The sequence below is a fragment of the Elephantulus edwardii genome, unplaced genomic scaffold (assembly GCF_000299155.1).
Source record: "Elephantulus edwardii isolate Elephantulus edwardi_28Jun2011 unplaced genomic scaffold, EleEdw1.0 scaffold00217, whole genome shotgun sequence".
NCBI lineage: Eukaryota > Metazoa > Chordata > Mammalia > Macroscelidea > Macroscelididae > Elephantulus > Elephantulus edwardii.
Window position 1 is genome coordinate 623,281 of NW_006399967.1, and position 18,498 is coordinate 641,778.

The window sequence follows — 18,498 nt, forward strand, 5'->3', positions numbered from 1 at the left end:
CCACGGGGAGCAGGTGCGTCGGTCCACAGGGGGCAGGTGTGTTGGTCCATGAGGAGCAGGTGTGTCAGTCCACGGGGGGCAGGTGCATCGGGCTGTGGGGGGAGGCAGGTGCGTCGGTCCATGGGGGGGGCAGGTGCGTCGGTCCACAGCGGGGAGGTGCGTCGTTCAGGGCGATCACAACTTTACACAGACATGCAGAATAAGAAACACGCATATTCCCGGGCTCTTTACACACATTCCTGCCAAGCGGGATCCTTGTTACCATTCTCTATTTGTAGATGAGGAAACAGAGATTCAGAGAGGTTAAGCCACCTGCCCAAGGTTACACAGCCTGAGCAGATCTTGTCAAAGAGCACCTCTCAGAAATGAAAGTATTGACGTTGTCTCATACACTGAGGCTTGTTACCAGGAAAGGCCAGTTCCTGGAGGACATCACACTAGGTAAAGTGTTGTTGTTGGTAGAGACCACTGAGTCCAGCACAACCCTTAGCGACTCTGTGAACAGATCTGAACTCTGTCCTATCCTGTGCCATCCTTCTTATCTCTGATATACCTGAGCCCACTGCTACAGTCACTCTGTCAGTTCATCTCACTGAAGGTCTTCCTGTCTTTCACGAGCCTCCAGCTTTCCAAGCATCATGTCCCTCTCCAAGGAACAGCCTCTCCTGTCAACAAGCCTGAAGAATGTAAGATGAAGCTTCGCTATCTGCCTCCAAGAAGCAGTCTGGCTGCACCTTCTCCAAGACATTATCTGTCTGGGGCTTCGGCTGTCCACGCGATGTTCAGTACTGTTCTCCAACTGCACAGCTCAAAGGCATCAGTTCTTCCGTCATCCTTATTTACTGTCCAGCTCTCAGATGCAGAGCCAGTGACTGAAAAGATTATGACCTGAATCAGGAGCCTTCAAGCTACCATCATTGCCCCTCAGCACTCTGGAGAGGTCCCTGACAGTGCAATTTCCCAGGGCAATGTCTCCTGATAGCCTCACTGCTGACACCAAAGGTGTTGACTGTGGATCATCGTAAGAGACGTCATTGACAAGCCCAATCTTTGCTCCCATCTGTTGTGATACTTCTTATTGGTCCACAGGTGAGCACTTTCGTCTTCTTGATGTTGAAATACAATCCCCATTGAAGGCTATAGTCTTTGATCTTCTGCACAAGCTTTTCAAGTCCTCCTAATTTTCAGCAAGTAAAGTTGTGTCATCTGGATACCAAAGATTATTTATGAGTCTCCTCCAACCCTGATAACACATTCTTCTTCAGCGTTCAGCTTCTCAAATTATTTGCTCGGCATTATAGATAGGGAGCAAAGATTCAACCCTAATACACACCTTTCCTGATTTTAAACTGATTTTTAAAAGTTGTTGTTATGTGCTGTCGAGCTGCTTGTGACTCACAGCGACCCTCTGTACAAAAGTTCTGAACCCTGCTCTATCCTGAGTCAATCTTATTGTTTCTGACACACCTATCCCCATTACCCCACTCATTGAGTCAATTAATCTCATCCAGGGTCTTCTCTTCTGCTGTCTCTCCACCCTCCCAAGAATGATGTCTCTCTCCAAGGACTTGCAACGTGCCCAAAGTATGTCAGATGGAGCTTCAGAATCCTTGCCTCCAAGGACCAGCCTGGTCTCACCCTCTTCAGGATGAACCTGTTTGTTCTCCTATCCGTCCATGGTATATTCAAGACTCTTCTCCAGCACCACAGCTCAAAGGCATCACTTCTCCTTCTATCATCCCTAGTCATTGTCCAGCTTTCTGACAGCAAGTAATTGCAAAAACTATGGCCTGTATCAGGTGCATCTTAGTCTCCAGACGTCGTTGCTCTTCAGTATTTTGGAGAGGTCTCTGACAGCAGACTTTCTCAGTGCAATTCATCTTTTAATTTTCTGGCTGCTGTTACCAAGAGTGTTGACTGTGGAGGCAAACAAACTAAAGCTGTTAACGATCTCAGTCTCGTCACCATCCATACTGATGCTGCCAATTGACCCAGTGGTGAGAATCTTTGTTTGCTTGATGTTGAGCTTCCATCCATATTGAAGGCTGCAGTCTCCACCCTCTGCAGCAAGCGCTTCAGGTCCCCCTCAGTTTCAGCAAGCAGGGTTGTGTCATCTGCATTATGCAGGTTGATGATGAGTCTTCCTCCAATCCTGATGGCAAACTCTTCCTCATAGACCCCAGCCTCCTAGATAATCTGTTCTGTCTGTAGATTGGAAAGGTATGGAGATAGGACACATCCCTGGTATACATCCTTCCCGGTTTTGAACCATGCAGTGTTTCCCTGCTCTGTTCTGACAACTGCCTCCTAGTCCAAGTACAGGTTTTGCATGAGCACAATCAAGTGTTCTGGAATTCCCGTTCCTCTCAGAGTCAGCCACAGGTTGTTGTGACCCACGCCTCTGCATAATCAATGAGACACAGATAGACATTCCTCTAATACTCTCTTCTTTCAGCCAAGGTCCATCTAACATTAGCTAAAAATGGATAAGATAGAGGGTCAGAAAAGAGGGGAAGACTCCTGAGGCGAAGGGCTGACACCGCAGCTCCATCGACGGGCTCCGCGCTGCAGTGTGACAATGGCGCAGGATCAGGCTTTGTTATTAACGGCCGAGCTGGGATTTTTTTTTTTTTGGAGCCCCGAGCTGGGATTTGAACCCGGGTCTCTGGGAAGCATGTGCTGCTTTCTCAGCTGCGATGGTACTTCACTTCTCAGGAATCTCGCTAGTGTAGCCCTTCGTACAGTGGGACCATTGTAAGAAAGGGGGCCCGAGGAGGACCGTGCGGGTCAGTGAGGAGCAGAAGACAAGCCGTGCCAGCAGGAACTGGGGGCTCAGGGCGGCTTGAGCTCTGGACGGTGGCTCAGCGGGAGAATTCTCGCCCTGCCTGGGAGACACCCAGGTCCAGTTTCTGGCCAGTTGCACCTCACGCGTAGTCACCACCCATCTGTAACGAGGCTGGATGTTGCTAAGATGTTAACCAGGTTTCAGCAGGACTTCCAGACCAAAGTAGGAAGAAAGGTCTGGTAATCTACTGCCGAAAATCAGACCATGCAAACCCCATGGAAGGCAAGTCAGGAGAAGGAACAGAAAACGAAATGTGTGACCACTGCCTCTGAGGACAACTGCAGAGACCAGATGAAACAGACGCTGCCTGCCCACCACTACTGAACATCTTGAGAAAGTTTGTTCCAAAGAATCCTGACCAAAAGGGGGGACATGGTGGACAGAATCTAAAGTTCTCAAGAGAATCCAGAATTTCTGTAGCCAGGGAGGCTAAGTGGACTCCTAAAACTACTATCCTGAAATAATCTAGAAATTTTAAACAAAAAAAAAATATCCCCTAAAGTGTTCTTAAAGGTCAAACAACAGGCGAACATAATTACCAGGGAAGATTTTTACCTGTTATTTCCAGGGCTGCTACGAGTCAGAGCTGACTTGCTGGCACACAACAACGACGATGACAACATTAAAGAATGCCTGCCCTGAGCACTGTGAACGTTTACGATCTCTCTAGGTTTGACCTGGCAACGGCAACTCTTAAGACTAGATAGGAAACCGGGGTGGGGGGGGAATATCTTAGGAGAAGGACACTTCTGACAAGGAGGGACAGAAGGTGTACACCTTAAAGAGGATCGCTGAACGGAGAAAGGGTTGGGCAGAAGCGGATTCTGCTGGGTACATTCTCAGCAACAAAATCCACAAAGTCACAACCAGAATACTTCCGGTTCACAATGATGTGCTCCACACGTTACTGTGGAGATGGTGCGGGACCACCGCGCGTGGAGTCGTCACAAGTTGGGGGCCAGCCTGCAGTCTGCAAACAGCAAGCAATACGGATCAGTTCTATTTTGGGAACAGGAGACGGACGAACTAATCAAACCCTCACGGCAACCCTACAAGATAAGCAGGAGAGGAACTAACTCCCCATTCTGCAGATGGAAAAACGGAGGGATGGAGAAAAGTAGGGTCACCTGGAAGCTTCACCAGCCGGATATGAATGCAGGCAGCCTGGCCGCAGAGTCCCTGGGCCCTAAGCATGGGCTGTGCTGTGGGGGTGAACCCCAGGGGCTGGACAAGAGAGCCGTGCTCCTGACCCTGGGGGTACATGGGGGCACAGACGTGCTGGACAGTTCATGAGTGTCTGGGGCGCCCTCCTCACAGAAACACAAGCCGGCAGGCCCTCAAGCCCACCGTCCTGTGGACGTCACAGGTGCCCGCCTGCCAGACAGATGAGATTCAAGCAGAAGTGGACTTTTGGATGAGAAACATCGCAGTGATGGGGACCTCAAAGAAGTGAAGCTGGAGAAGGCGCTCAGGTGACAACTAAGGGAGACCCCTGGGGGCCTGATGCCTCTACAGAGCAGTAACAAAATCCCCGGGAAAGTGTGGAATAGAACCGCATTCGTGCATGGAAGCCAGACTCCCTGGATCCACTGGGGTGCACGAAGCACCAAATCTAACCTCTGGAAGTAATCTCAGACCTTGAACCAAAACGATCCCATGAAGACAGTATTGCACTAAAAAACCATTCAGTCCAACTAACAATGAAAATCTGCCGTCTTACAAACACAGCAGTCTTACAAAGAATTTTCCATGCATGTGAAAACGGTAATAGTTCATCTACTGCACAGAAAAGAACTCTTGGGTGAGAGCGTCTGAACTTCCGCTGGAGGAACCATAGAAATGGGCAGCGAGGATGCTGATACGGTGTCAAGAACCTAAGTCACCACAAAACAGCTATGCGATGTCATCTCACCGAGGTCAGAATAGCAAAATGTATCAGAACAGCAAACATCAAATGCTGGCGAGGCTGCGGAGAAATTGGAACCCTTATTTGCTATTGGTGGGAGTGTAAAATAGTGCAACCACTATGGAAGGCTGTATGGCGCTTTCTCAAAAAGTTGCAAATAGAGATACCATTTGAGCCAGCAATTCCACTACTGGGAATTTACCCTAAAGACACCAGAACCGCTACCCAAGCAGATATATGCACACCCATGTTTATTGCAGCTTTGTTCACAATAGCAAGGAGTTGGAAACAACCTAAGTGCCCATCAACAAACGAATGGTTAGAGAGGCGGTGATGTATTCACACAGTGGAATACTATGCTGCATTGAACAACAAGAAACTCATGAAATGTTATTCAAAATGGGTGATCCAGTCACAAAAGGACAAATATTGCATAAGGCCACTGTTGTAAAACAGGACTGACATTGGGGTTGAGGAAAGACAGAGAAGGAGGGGAGGAGTGATGTATACTGCACTGAAACAGATGAGGGAGAGAACAGTTTAAAAAGGATATATGATTGTGCATTATTGTCATGATATGAGTCTAGAATGAAGGCTGCACAGTGGAGTGGAATTGAGGGGAGGGACTGCATAACAATGAAAGAGTTTTTCCTTTATTTTTTCAAGGGGAAGAGTGAATTGGGGTAAAGGGGGGGCAGGAGTGGGCAGGGAGAAAAGTGTAACAATGAATGAATGGAAACCCTAAGTCTCTGTAAACTTTCATTAAAATTAATTTAAAAAAAAAAAGAATCTAAGTCACCAGTGTCATTCAGTCATGTATAAATTGTGAATGAATGCCATCAAAAATGTCATTGTTAAAACTCCCAAAACTTAAGAATAAAATCCAAATAAACAACAACTTCTCAGGACTATTCTTTCAGAAAATGGACAAACAAGAAAAGGCACAAGGTTCTGCTCAAAGGGGGGGGAAATGTAGGACAGAAATTTAAAATTTTGGGTGCAACAATGAATGAATGGAATTCCAGAAATCTCTGTAGATGTTCATTGACATGAAAAATAAATAAATAAATTTATTTTTTAAAAAAATTTAAAATTTTTCAAGGAATTAAGATTTCCTGGGGCCGCTGAAGTGGAGGGATATCTGAACATGCTGAGATAAGTTCTAAGACTTAAATCAAAATGATCTCTGAAATATTCTGAAACTAAACAGATTAGTTTCACATCATTTAAGTACACACGATGATTACACAAGGGCGGCCCGGAGCACTGCTTTCTTTTAAGATCTACAGGCGCACTTTTTTCTTGCGCTTTCCTCCATTGTGCTTTGCAGATACTGCAATTTTCACAAACTGAAGGCCTGTAGCAAGCACACCTTGAACAAGTCTATTGGTGTCCTCTTTGCAACACCACGTGTTCATTTCATGCCTTCACATTACTTCTTAGCCATTCCTGTGATATTTCAGACCTTTTGACAATGTTATCACACACTTAAGAAGCTTGCTGACCTAATGAGCAGGGAGTTATGCTGCTATCACAAAGGTGGGTGGTTCAAACCCAGCAGCTGCTCCCAGAAAGCAGATGGAAAATCTCCAGTGCGATTTACACGCTCTGAAAGCCTGCTGGAGGATCAGCTACGAGCGGGTTCTGACTGAGTAGCGTTAAGCTGAGTGGATTGTACATTTAATAGCCTACAAAACTGCATAAACATCACTCTATTATGCCTAGGGAACTGGCTTCCTTCTGGTGGTCTGGGGCCAGACCTTCAATAGCAAGGGTATGCCCGAGTATGCAATCATATAGGTAAAAGCAATTCTAAAGATTAGCTCGCAAATTTGAGGAGCAGTGAGAGAAGAATTCAGAAGAGGTGAGAACTGTCACACGACTCAAAGAATGCCCACCTTAATTGGAGGCGCCAAAATTAATATATACTCTGTATATTCTCAATAATAAAAATAAAAGTAATTATCGGAAAGAAGACGAGACATGAGATCCTACAGAATTGGAATCATATAGATTCCATGGAATGGAAACCCTATAAAAAAGAAACTCAAAAGAGAAAAACCCTAACGAGAATCCTATCTCTATGGACCCTTTACTAGAGAAGAGAATAAAGGGGTTAGAGCAGTTAAAAGTAATTATGTGAAATTCAACTAGTTTCTCAAAAAAAAAAAAAAAGTAATTATGTGAAGCTGCGCTGCAATCCCAGAGGTATTGGTTTAAATCCACCAGATGCTCTGCTGGAGAAAGAGGGACAATCTCCTCCTGCACCTGTCAGATTCGATTTGACGGTACACACACACAAAAAGTAATAAATTTTTTTAAAAAAAGAAATTATATGATAAGGCAGAGCAGGGAGCATATCCGCTCTGCTCACTCTGAGCGGAACCGAGAACTCCAGGGACGCGTGCCCGGGGAGGGGGTTTACTTCGAGCCGAAGGCAACGTAATAAAACTACAACTCCCAGGAGGCCCCTGGGTTCCCGACCGGCCTCCTGCTTCCTAGCGCTCGCGCAATTCCTGCCGGGACACGTAGTCCCAGCCGCAGTCACCCCGACCCGGAAGGCCGTCCCCGCCCCCGCCGCCCGCCCTACCTCCTTCCATGTCCTCCGTCCAGTTGCGGGTATTACTCGCGGGAGAAGTGGGCGAGGTGTAGTAATCGCCGCCTGGGCTCGTGTCCACGTCATCCTCCATCGAGCCCGATTTGTGCCGCTTGCTCCTAAGGGACAAAGGGAGGAGGGCAGAGGTTCAAGTTCAGGGACACGGGGGGGGCGCGCGGGGGCCGGAAAGGGGGTGACATTTTAATTTCCGGCGCCGAGGGGGCGGGACCAGAAGGGCAGTATCGCGAGACAGTGCGGGAGCCCAGTGGGTTTTTCAGTTAACACCTGTTCCAGTGCTGGCATTGCTCCTTTAGGGTCACTTAAGGCCAGGGAAGGGGCAGGGCTGAGCCGAGATCATACAGCAAAACACGAGGGTGGAGACTAAAACCCGGCAACGAGGCTAATCACCTGGGCTACTGGAATCCTCAGAACACCCTATGGGGTTGTGGTTGTTGTTGATTGCCATCGAGCTGAGCAAAAGTCATAGCGACTCTATGAACAAAAGACCGAATGCCTTTCCATAGCTACCGCTGTTTTTCCAAGTTCATAGAGTTTCCAGAGGCATGTGACTTAGGAAGCGGATGCCACTCCTGCTTCCAAACCTGTTTTACAACGGGGAAGGTGGATAAGCTGAGTTACACCCAGCCACTCCGCATAACCTCATCAGGAACCAGCATCCACAGAGCCAGGCTGACAGGAGGCACTGGGGGCCAGGTTATGAAGGAGGTCTGGTTGTGCAGTGGTTAAGGGTTAGGGTGCTACCCAAAAGCCAGAATGCACCTGAAGGCTGTAGGTTTGAGTCAGATGGATGGATAGGAGTTTGCCAGGTGGACTGTGAAGGCGGAGGGAGGCATTTCAAGCAGATGGGTGACCCTGCTGGAGGGCTGCCGAATGCTCGGAGGTGGGGACCAGGGCACGTACCCACTGGAGGAGGTGCTGGGTAGCGTTCTTCTCATGCCGGTGCTGGCTGGGTTCAGGTCGTAGGCTAGGTGTCCCTGCAGCTCCCCCAGGGAGAAGTTAGGTCCTGTTCCAGTCACCACGGGTGCTGTGGAGGGTGACACGGAGGAGGAGAGTGAGGGCGGGAGCTGGACCCAAGGCTGGGGTTTTTCCTGGAGGAGCAGGGAGAGCCATCTGGCCAGGCAGAGGGAAGCCCTTTCCCAGACCAGCCTGTTCCTATTTTGGCTCAAGCTGGCTGGCCTTAATCCATGCATCAGAAAGCCAAGGCCATCAAGAGAGGCCAAGGTCGCACAGCGAGGCAGAAGTGTAGCCAGAGCTGAAGGCCATGATTCTGGCTGCCTCGGGCCGGGTTCTGCTGGTAGGACAGGCAGGGTAATGCCAGGGAGAAGGCAGGACAGTGTCCAGAACTCCCTAGAGTGGCACTTAAAACAGAGATATCTGGGAGTGTGGAGGGGGAAGAGGCAAAGGAAAGGGCATGGTGCTCTCTGGGGGCTTCATGAAGGCCCCTCCTCTTCTCTGCTGGCCTCCCCTCCCCATTTCCTCCCCCTTCCGCAGGACACAGACAGGACACTCACTCCGGGACACCTGGATAAGCTCCGTGACACTGAACACTCCCGAGGTGACGAAGCTCTCCTGGAAATCAGTCGTGTCTGAAAGGGGAGACAGGGGGGTCAGTAGGCTGGTCAGCTTCCCGCCAGACACCCAGACCCCAGGGCTGACACAACTTGGCTGTGTCACTCACTCTGCCCACCTGTGTGCAGGTCACAGGCGGGCAAGACCCTCAGTAGAGGAAGACCCTCAGTAGTGGGAAGGCCTTTCCTTGTATGGCCGGAGGGGAGTTTTTCTCTGAGTGTCCCTTAGTCATTCTGACGGCAATGACCCCCTAGGTCCTTTCCCCAAAGGCCCCCATGGTGGGTGCTTGTCCCGACACTGTGCCAGGCTACGGGAGCACACAGCCCATCAATCCACATGCAGATTTAGACTCTGACCCCTGTGCAGTGTGTCAACTTAGGCTTTCCCTCCTGAGCCTGGATCTGCCCTAAGTTCCAACTCAGGGACCAAGATGCTCATCATGGTGGGGTAGGGGCTGTGCCCTTGCTTTCCTCCCCTCACGGGACTGCCCGTCCCCCACTCCCCACTGTCTGCTGCATGTCTGTGCTGCAGCAAGCAGGACATGTACACTGTGGGGCTGACTGGCTGCTGGCCCCAGAAGCAGCCTGGCCTAGGTCAAAGGAAGGACCCTCCTCTGAGCTGTGAGGTTTGGACTATTTCATAGACTTGGAGCCTGCAAGGAGGAGAGGCTCGCAGCCCTGGCCCATCTCAGCCACCTGGAAGGGACCTGTGGTATCCACCCCCTCAGCAAACATTTACTGAGCATGTCAATCCTGAGGACAAAGGGGCAGGGTAGGCCAAGTGTCTGCTCTCGAGGGCTCTGTATTGGATTCCCCAGGACCTACAAGTCAATGTGAGGAGAGGCTTTGGTGGCAAGAGGGGAGGGGGTTGGGTGCCTGGAAGGAAGGGGGAAGCTACTGTCTCCAGAGGACTTAGGGAGGGTGGCATTTACACAGACATAGTTGAGGTGTGGTGGCTGGGAGGGACCAGTCCTTGGAGAAGGACATCATGCTTGGAAGAGTGGAAGGATAGCACAGGAGCGGAAGGCCCCAGATGAGATGAACTGATACAGTGACTGGGGCAATGGGAGTAGGTGTGTCTGAGTCAGTGAGACTGGCGCAGGACAGGGCAGGCTTCAGAGCTGTCGCAGGTTTTCTATGAACCACAGGCAACGTGATGGTGCACCACAGCAGACTGAGGTAGTGGAGGAGAGTGCTGAGTATCTAAATCTATCTCGGAGGAAGTGCAACCACAGTGCTCCTTACAGGTAAGGTGGTAACACCTGGCCCCACAGATCTTGGGCATGTGGTCAGGAGGAGGCTGGTCCTTAGAAAAAGGCATCATGATGGGAAGACTGGAGGGTCAGGGAAAGAGAGGAAGCCCCCTCAATGAGGGGGGGTGACACCGTGATTGCCACCAAGGCCTTGAGCCTGACGACGGAGATTGTTGGGGTGGTTCAGGACAGGGCAAAGCTCAGATTGTTGTTCACAGGGTCACTATGCATTGAAGTTAACCCAGCAGCACAGAACAACAGAAATGGTAAAGGGGTCCTGGGCCGTACATACGGCTTTCTGAAAAGCTGTTTTAAAGACCCGGACTCTGGCATTTTCCATTGCTTCATATGGATGTGAAAACTGGACAGTGAATAAGGAAGACGGAAGAAGCAGCGATGCCTTTGAACCATGGTGCTGGCAGTGAGTACTGTCCATCCCATGGACAGCCAAGAGGAACAGTGTGTCACAGAGGAAGTGGAACCAGGGTGCTTCATAGGCGCAAGGATGGTGCAACGGCATCTCCCCCAGCTTGGGCACGTAGTCAGGGGGTGTCATGACGCAGGGCACTGTAGAGGGTCGGCGGTGGAGAAGACCCTCAATGAGGCAGATGGACGCAGGGACAGCAACCATGGACGTGAGCCCAGCAGAGATGGAGGACGCAAAGCGATAAAGCACACAACCGATAAGGAAGGAGGGTCCCTGCCTGCCTCGGCTCTGCAAATCACGGGCACTCAACGCTACTAACCCAAAGAGTGTGTCTGAACTACCCTGCAGTAACGGAAGAAAGGCCTGGCAATCTTGAAGACTGTCACTCTTTGCTGTCGGGTCAATTCTACATCTGGGTGACCCTGTCTCTGCAGAGTGGACTGTGCTCCGTGCCAGCCTACTGGAAGTGGGTCACCAGGCCTCTATGTCTGGCCTCCTCTGGGTGGGTTCAGACAAATGGCCTGTCAGCTGGTCGTGGAGTGCTTAACTGTGCTGCCCAGGGATGGACTTCTTCCTTAACGATGACAATTAAGAAAGCCTGTGGAGTTCTCGGGAACACCTGGGGCAGCCACGAGTCAGCCTGACTCCCCAGCAGCACACCTGACTTTCTGGGTTCAGGTTGGCAGTGGTTGAGAAAGGCCCTGACAAAAATCTACACCAAGTTTTGCCACCTCCCTATAGGACACGGTGTTCCCGGGAGCAGAAGCACACATGCAAAGGCCCTGAGGCTGCAGTGCATTTGCTGAGTCACTGCTGCAGGTGGCTGGGGAGAGGGGGTCAGAGGGTTTTGAGGTGGGGGTGGCTGGAGCCTACAATGGACACCCAGCGGAGGGGAGAGCAGTTCCTCTGCCGGCCCCCAGGGGGCAGCACGGGCTGCAGGCATCTGGCAGTGACCCCCACCCCCACAATGTCCCCAGCTGTCCAGGAACCAAAGTCTCCCCACTTGGGGTTTTCATGTGCACACTGCTTATTGAGCAACTGCCATGTGCTTGACCCGGTGCGGGGAGGCTCAGGGCCACCACATGCCTGGGACGACAGGGCGGTGGCCCCCAGCATCCAGGGGAAGTGGCAATGGCCATTTCCTGCAGCCCCAGCTGGCCGGCTGGAGTCAGCAGCCCCGCGCCCTCCCCGCCGGGGCTTCCTGTTTGTGCTCCATCTCGGGGACTCCCTGGCTTCCTCTGGCCAGCCGCCCACACACCCCGCAGGGCCAGGCCCAGTGCAGACGCTGCCCCCACCTCCCCCCAAACATCTGGCTTGGAGGGCGGTGCCGGGGACTCAGGGAAGACTCAGGTCACAGACAGCAGGACGGATGCATCAGCGGGGGCCAGGAAAGCTTCTGGAACCATCCGGCCTCCTTCCAACAGGCTGTCCTCCCTCACTCGCTTTTTCTTCCTTTTTTATCTCTCCTCCTCCTTCCCCCTGACCTCTCTCTTCTCTCTGCCTTAACCTTTCCCTCTCCCTTTCTTCCTGTAAACATTTAAGGAGTTCACACCCCACACACAAGTCGTAACAGAGTGGAGTGGAGATGCCAAGAACACAGCAATGACACAGACAATCCCTGCCCTCCAGGAGCTCCATCCACACGGAGGGAGGGGCACCAGCAGAGCAAACCCACAGGCTGAAAGGAAAACAGGTGACTGCCCTGCAGTGCAGCCTGGGCTTCCCTGTGCTGTGCCGTCCTTGAAACGGGCATCTGATCTGAGACCGGGGCTGATCTGGAGAGGTAACAAGCAGGAACAGGCCAAAGGTACAGCCCATGCAAAGGCCCTGGGGCAGGACTGGCCTGGCAGTGGGAGGAACAGAGTGAGAACGAGGAGGAGGGGAGGGACTGGGGACCCAGGCAGGGAGGAGCCTTGGATGACAGGGCAGAAGATTGAACCCAGACTCAGGGGCTCCCGGGCGCCCTCTGGCTGTGGTGAGGAGGACATGGTGGAGGTGGGGAGATGAGACCAGGTGAAGGCCACCACACAGGTCTAGGGGGGATGCTGATGCTGGACCAGGGAGAGGTGTGGTCTGAGCTGCACATCTCTGCCCTTCCTGTGCTCCAGGAACATCCTCCCACCTGCTGCCCGAACCGCAGTCTCTCTGCCATCCAGCATCCTCTGGGACCTGCGGGGTGACTCCTGAGAAGCTCTCCCTGGGAGCTCGCTTTTCAAACCCCAGCTCCACCCAGAAAAGCCCCTGAGCCTCAGTCTCCTCATCTCTACAATGGGAGCATCAGCAAGTTCTATGAACTAGAGAAATTCACTACATATTCCCACAGGGCCTGGCGGGAGCCAGGTTTGCTTTAAAAAAAAAAAAAGGGAGGAGGCTGCGCCCCTGCCCCTGGTCCTTCCCCAGACTCACCCAGTGTGATGGGCTTGCTGTCCTCCTGGTCTGAGCCCATGCCCGTGCGGGGGCTGCCGCCCTGCTCAGAGTCTGCAAAGAGAAGAGGGAAGAGGTGGTGACAGGCAGTCGGGAGAAGACTCCACGTAACTCGTAAAGATCCCACGTAACACAGCAGAGCTGCCCACGGGGTTTCCTGCACAGCAGTGTTTACGGAACTTAATGGCCAGGCCTTTCTTCTGGGAGTCGCTGCTGGGTTTGAACCACCAACCTCTCTGTTTGCAGCCTGATACTTAATCTGTGCCATCAGGGCTCTCAGAGGAGACAGAAGCATCAGTGTTGGTGGACAAGCCATGGCCCAGGAGGTGGGCTGGGGTAAGGTCACGGGCCCCAGCGTGTATGTGCACACCTGCTGATAGGTGAACACACATGGCCTCATGGGGCACACCCATGTGCACCGGCAACCTTCCTATTAGTCATGGGAAACGCTCAGGCCCAAGAGTTGGGACCCAGACTGGGTAACCTTGGGCAAGCCACTTCCCACCTCTGAGTCTCTACTTGCCCATCTGTGAAATGGGGAGACTGGGTGCTGTCACCCTGGGCGGGAGGGGCTGCCATCACAGCCACCTCATGGGGAGAGAAGGACCAGGCAGGTGAGTGCTTGCACCCCAGGGCCCCTCCCCTCGGGCCCACACCGCCCCCCCCCAGCCCTTGGTGTGGCATCCTGAGTCCACTCAAGGGTGCAGCTGCGACCCCCGCCTGCCTGCCTGGCACAGGGCTCCCCCCCATGCGGCGCCCGCCCTTGCATCTTATCTAAAAATAATCAGACTCCTTGGCGGTCGGAGAAGCAGACAGACGCTGAGCTCAGCGTTATCGGCTGCAGCAGCCAGGATGGAGGGGGCGGGGCCGGGCCCTCCGCAGCCCCCTCCTCCACCCTGGGCTCGGGGGGGCAGGGCCAGGCTGCTGGGTAGAAACCCCCCAACCTCCACACTGTGTGTCCCATGGTCATCTTCCAAGGGCAAAGAGAATCAGACCTCCTAAGTCATGGTGAAATCCGTGTGACCTCAGATAAGGAGCGAGCCTCAGCTTTCTCCTCCTCAAAATGGGCCAGCACCGAATCATGACAAGGAGCCCTGCCCGCCCAGTGCGCATGGAGATGGCGGAGGGCCAGCAAGGGTTCATCCCGTCACACACAGTGAAGGCCGGCCAGCCAGCCCCTCCACAACCAACAAAACAAGCCTCGCGTTTGGCGCAGCTGCTGTTCCCATTTTCCAGGCAAGCACAAGTGAGGGCGAGGATGATGAGAACGGCGCAGGCACCACTCTGCCCATTTATCCGCCCCTTCGTGGGCTCTGTGCATGACCCAGAGTCCCTCCACAGCCCCAGAGCCTCTGGGATCAGATGCCTGAGTTCGGATCTGGCTTTGCAGCTCCCAGACTCGCTGAGCCTGGGCCAGGACTCAGTTTCTTCATCTGTAAAATGGGCTTGACAATAGTGGTCGCCCCACAGGGCTGCGATGAGACCCTCTCAACACCGTCTTCTGAAGAGCTCTCAGGATTATCATGTTCACATGGCACCAAGCTGGTGGCTTTGCACCTGCACACCCCACATGTGGGGACCCGCTGCCCACCTCCCCGATGGTATGGGAATCGGCACCAGGCTACACTCTGTGCCTCAGTTTCCTGGTCCCTGATGGCACAGTGGGGCTGTGGTTCCTCGCCCAGCCCAGCAGGGCTGGCTGAGCTGAGCAGGGCTGGGTAGTGGCCGAGAGGAGCATGCCCGGCTTGGCCCAGTACCCTGTGGGCACTCCTGGTCTGGGCACCAGTGCCCTTCAGAGCTGGCCAGTCCCGCTTGGACAGCTGAGTGTCTGGGCATGGTGGCCACTCCATTGGGAAAGGCCCAGGTCAGGCAGCCAGCCGCTCGGGCTCCAGGCCGCGGGCACAGGACCCTCTTCCGGAACATGGTTACAAAGGGCACTAGGGCACTTCCTCAGGGTGGACAGATGGGAGGACCAAGAAGCAGCGGGTGTTTCCTGAGCACCTACTATGTGCCAGGCCCCCGCAGTGGTTTGGTTGGTTGGCCTCAGCTCTCACCGTGCCTCCTTCACCCTGCCTCCTCCTCTTCACCTGTGGAATGGGTACAACATCCCTGAAAAGGCCCTGAGGCTGGACCTTGAAGGCTCTTCCCTCAAGAAATATGCTAATAAGGGCAAGAGGTGCCCAGAATGATGTCCCTGGCTCGCAGTAAACACCCACCACGCAGGGTTGTTGGTACTAATACTATATCCTGACTACTGGTGTTGTCTGTGGCTTTGTTAACTCTGTATCAGCTCAGAGCAGGGCCCTGGGGCCCCGCTGGCCAGCCTGGAGTCTGGAGTCCTGATCCTCTTCTCTGTCCACTCCAGGCTCTTGGGCCGGCTGTGCTTTTTTGAGCCTCAGTTTGTTCATTTGCAAGATGACAACGACACCCACCACCCACCCATTTCCTAGGTTTGCCGGGTCACTTAAAGCCAGCTCGTGAGAAGTGAGCCTTGGTTTCTTCATCTGTATAATGAGGCAGATAACTGAATTCAGCTCCCAGTTTGCTGCGTGGCCCGAGTCAGGTAAGAAGAGGAAGGTGCTTGGTACCAAGTCCACACTTGGATTTCTTTTTCCCTTGGGATTTTTCTAGCTGTAGCGTTACGCCGTTTGCACACAGGGCAGTGTTAGTTCTGTGAGCCTTTGACTGCGTTCCATGTTGTGCTACAGTGGCTGGGACGGTCTGTGGACTTCAGGGGTGGCACACGCATGCGCATGGCAGCTCATGGAAAGCTTGGACGTTCACATTACCTAGAAGTGCCATGGAAGAAAGGCCTGGCGATCTCCAGCCAAAAACTCCACCAAGGGGCTCCATGAGGGAACCCCATGGACGGGGTCACCGTGAGTCCATTCAACCTGACGACACCAGGCAGCTTTTCAGAGCTTCCAGGGCTGTGGGGAGAGCTGGGGGGTGGACACCCAGCCTCGTCCTCGGCTGGAGGACAGTCCGCAGACACATGCCGTCATGTATGATGCTATGGTCAGTTGGTGTGGGTGCCCTTTGTCTGGGTAAGAGAACTGGTGTTTTTCCAAATCTCCTGGGCATTCTTGTTCTTTTAAATCATAAACGAGCATTGGGTAAAATGGTCATTTAAAAATAGCCTGATGCTGCAATTATCTGCCATCTCAAATTTAATCGTCAGCAAAACCCGGGGGGAGTCTGCATCCGCCTGCTGGCCAGTGGCCTAGCCTCGGCTGAAAACTGCATCTTCCTGAAGGCCGCTGTCCACCCTGGGAGCTGCTAGCCATCAGCGGTGGTTTTGTGTAAACAGGTGATAATGCAATTATACGTGAAATGGCAATGCATGGTCACCCCTGGGGTCAGGGTACCCCTGCGGTCAGGGTACCCCTGGAGTCAGGACCATGGCTTCAAGGTGAGGTATGGAGCCTCTACTTTCTAATCTGTGAAGTGGGTTAGCATGGCCAGGCCCCAGGGTCTCTGTGAGGGTTCAAGAGAAAATCTAAGAGCATGAAACAAAGGCTCATTAAAAGGTTAAATGGAGCCTGTGGGGATTAGAAGCCAGCCTGGCGGAAGCTCATCCTGCTGCTTTAACTCAGGCTTCCTCTACCCCAGCTCTGCTGACCTGGGGGGACCATCCTGTGCCCTGCAGGCAGGAGCAGCACCCTTGGCCGCCCACTCAATTCTGGTAGTCACACCTGCCTCCAGCTTGTGACCATACGGCTGAACCCGGGGCTCCCGGGGGTGAAACGAGGCTACGGCACAGAACTGTCCACGTCCAGTAACCAGTACTTGGGAAGGCCTTTGACTAGAACGGGCTGCAAGTTTTACCTCCACTGACTTATTTCCTTTTCTGGATGGGATGGACTGACACAGTAACTAGAGTGATGGGATTAGGTGTCTCAGAGTCAGTGAGACTGGCTCAGGATAGGGCTGGGTTCAGAGCTATTGTTCATAGGGCCTCAATGAGTCAGAGGCAACTAGACATCACACAACAGCAATAACAACAAACAAGGAAGGATGGATCCTGGCTGAGTGCAGAGAATACTAGAAGATGCCTGATTTGCACTTACCGCCTATGCAAAGGTATCTGACTGTGCGGACCATCACAAGTTACGGCTGACGTTGAGAACGGAAATCCCTGAGCACTCGACTGTGCTCATGCGAAACCTATACCTAGACCAGGAGGCTGCTATGTGACCAGAGCAAGGGAACACTACATGGTTAAAAATTAGGAAAAGTGCCCATCAACAAACGCATGGATAGAGAAGCTGTGGTATATTCACACAATGGAATGCTATACTGCATTGAAAAACAAGGAACTCATGCAATAGTATTAAAAATGGGTGACCCTGGAAGACATTATGCTGAATGAAAGACCTCAGTCACAAAAGGACAAATACTGCATAGTGCTACTGTTGTAAAACAGGACTGACATCGGGGTTGGGGGGAGACTGAGAAAGATGGGATAAATAATGTATACTGCATTGAAACAGATAAGGGAGAGAACTGTTTAAAAGGGATATGTGATTAGGAATTACTGTCATGACAGGAGTCCAGAAAGAAGGCTGCACAGTGGAGTGGACTTGGGGGGTGGGGTTGCATAACAATGAAAGAATTTTTCTTTTACTTTTCAAGTAGAAGAGTGAATTTGGGGGGAAGGTGTGGGCAGGGAGAAAAGTGCAACAATGAATGAACGGAAACCTTAAATCTCTGTAAACTTTCATTTAAATCAATTAAAAAAAAAACTAGGAAAAGTGTGTGTCAGGGTTGTTTCCCTTCTCCACACCCACTTAATCTGTTTGCTGAGCAAATTATTCAAGAAGTTAGACTCTCTGCAGAAGAATGTGGCATCAGGATAGGAGGAAGACTCCTCAGTAGCCTTTGGTATGCAGATGACACAACTCTGAGGAGGACTTGAAGCGCTTGCTGCAGAAGATTACACACTGTGGCCTTCACATGGATGGCGTCTCAGCATCAAGAAAGGACAAATTCTCACCACTGGACCAATAGGCAGTATCGTGACAGATGAAGAAAGTGTGGAGACATCAACTACTTCATCTTTCTTGAATCCACAGTCAACACCATTGGCACCAGCAGTTTGGAAATCAGGAGACTTAATGCACCAAGAACGTGTGCAGTCAGGGACTTGTCTAAATTATTAAGGAGCAATGATGTCGGCGTGAGGACTGAGGTGTGCATGATTCAGGCTGTCGTCTTTTCTGTGTGTGTACCGTCAAATCAGATCTGATTGGCACAGGAAGAGAGATTGCCCCTCCTTCTCCAGCAGAGCATCTGGTGGATTTGAACCACATGCCTCTAGGATTGCAGTGCAGCTTCTTGCCACTAGGCCACCAGAGCTCCCCCATAGGCTGTCGTCTTGCTATGCATCTGAGAGCTGGACATTGAATAAGGATAGAATAACTGATGCCTTTGAGCTGTGTGCCGGGGAAGAGCACTG

At 52.2% G+C, this 18,498-nt stretch overlaps 1 protein-coding gene across 2 annotated transcripts in view; it reads right to left on the reverse strand.

The window, feature by feature from the left end:
* Nucleotides 1-18,498, reverse strand: part of NFIC (nuclear factor I/C (CCAAT-binding transcription factor)) — an 80,558-nt gene that overhangs the window by 19,887 nt on the left and 42,173 nt on the right. For both annotated transcript variants that reach the window (XM_006897903.1, XM_006897902.1), the window contains exons 3-6: nucleotides 13,023-13,094; nucleotides 8,880-8,954; nucleotides 8,269-8,392; nucleotides 7,342-7,466 (exon numbers count right to left, since the gene is read on the reverse strand). In XM_006897903.1, coding sequence (XP_006897965.1) covers nucleotides 7,342-7,466; nucleotides 8,269-8,392; nucleotides 8,880-8,954; nucleotides 13,023-13,094 — 396 coding nt within the window. The remainder of the gene's footprint in view (nucleotides 1-7,341; nucleotides 7,467-8,268; nucleotides 8,393-8,879; nucleotides 8,955-13,022; nucleotides 13,095-18,498) is intronic.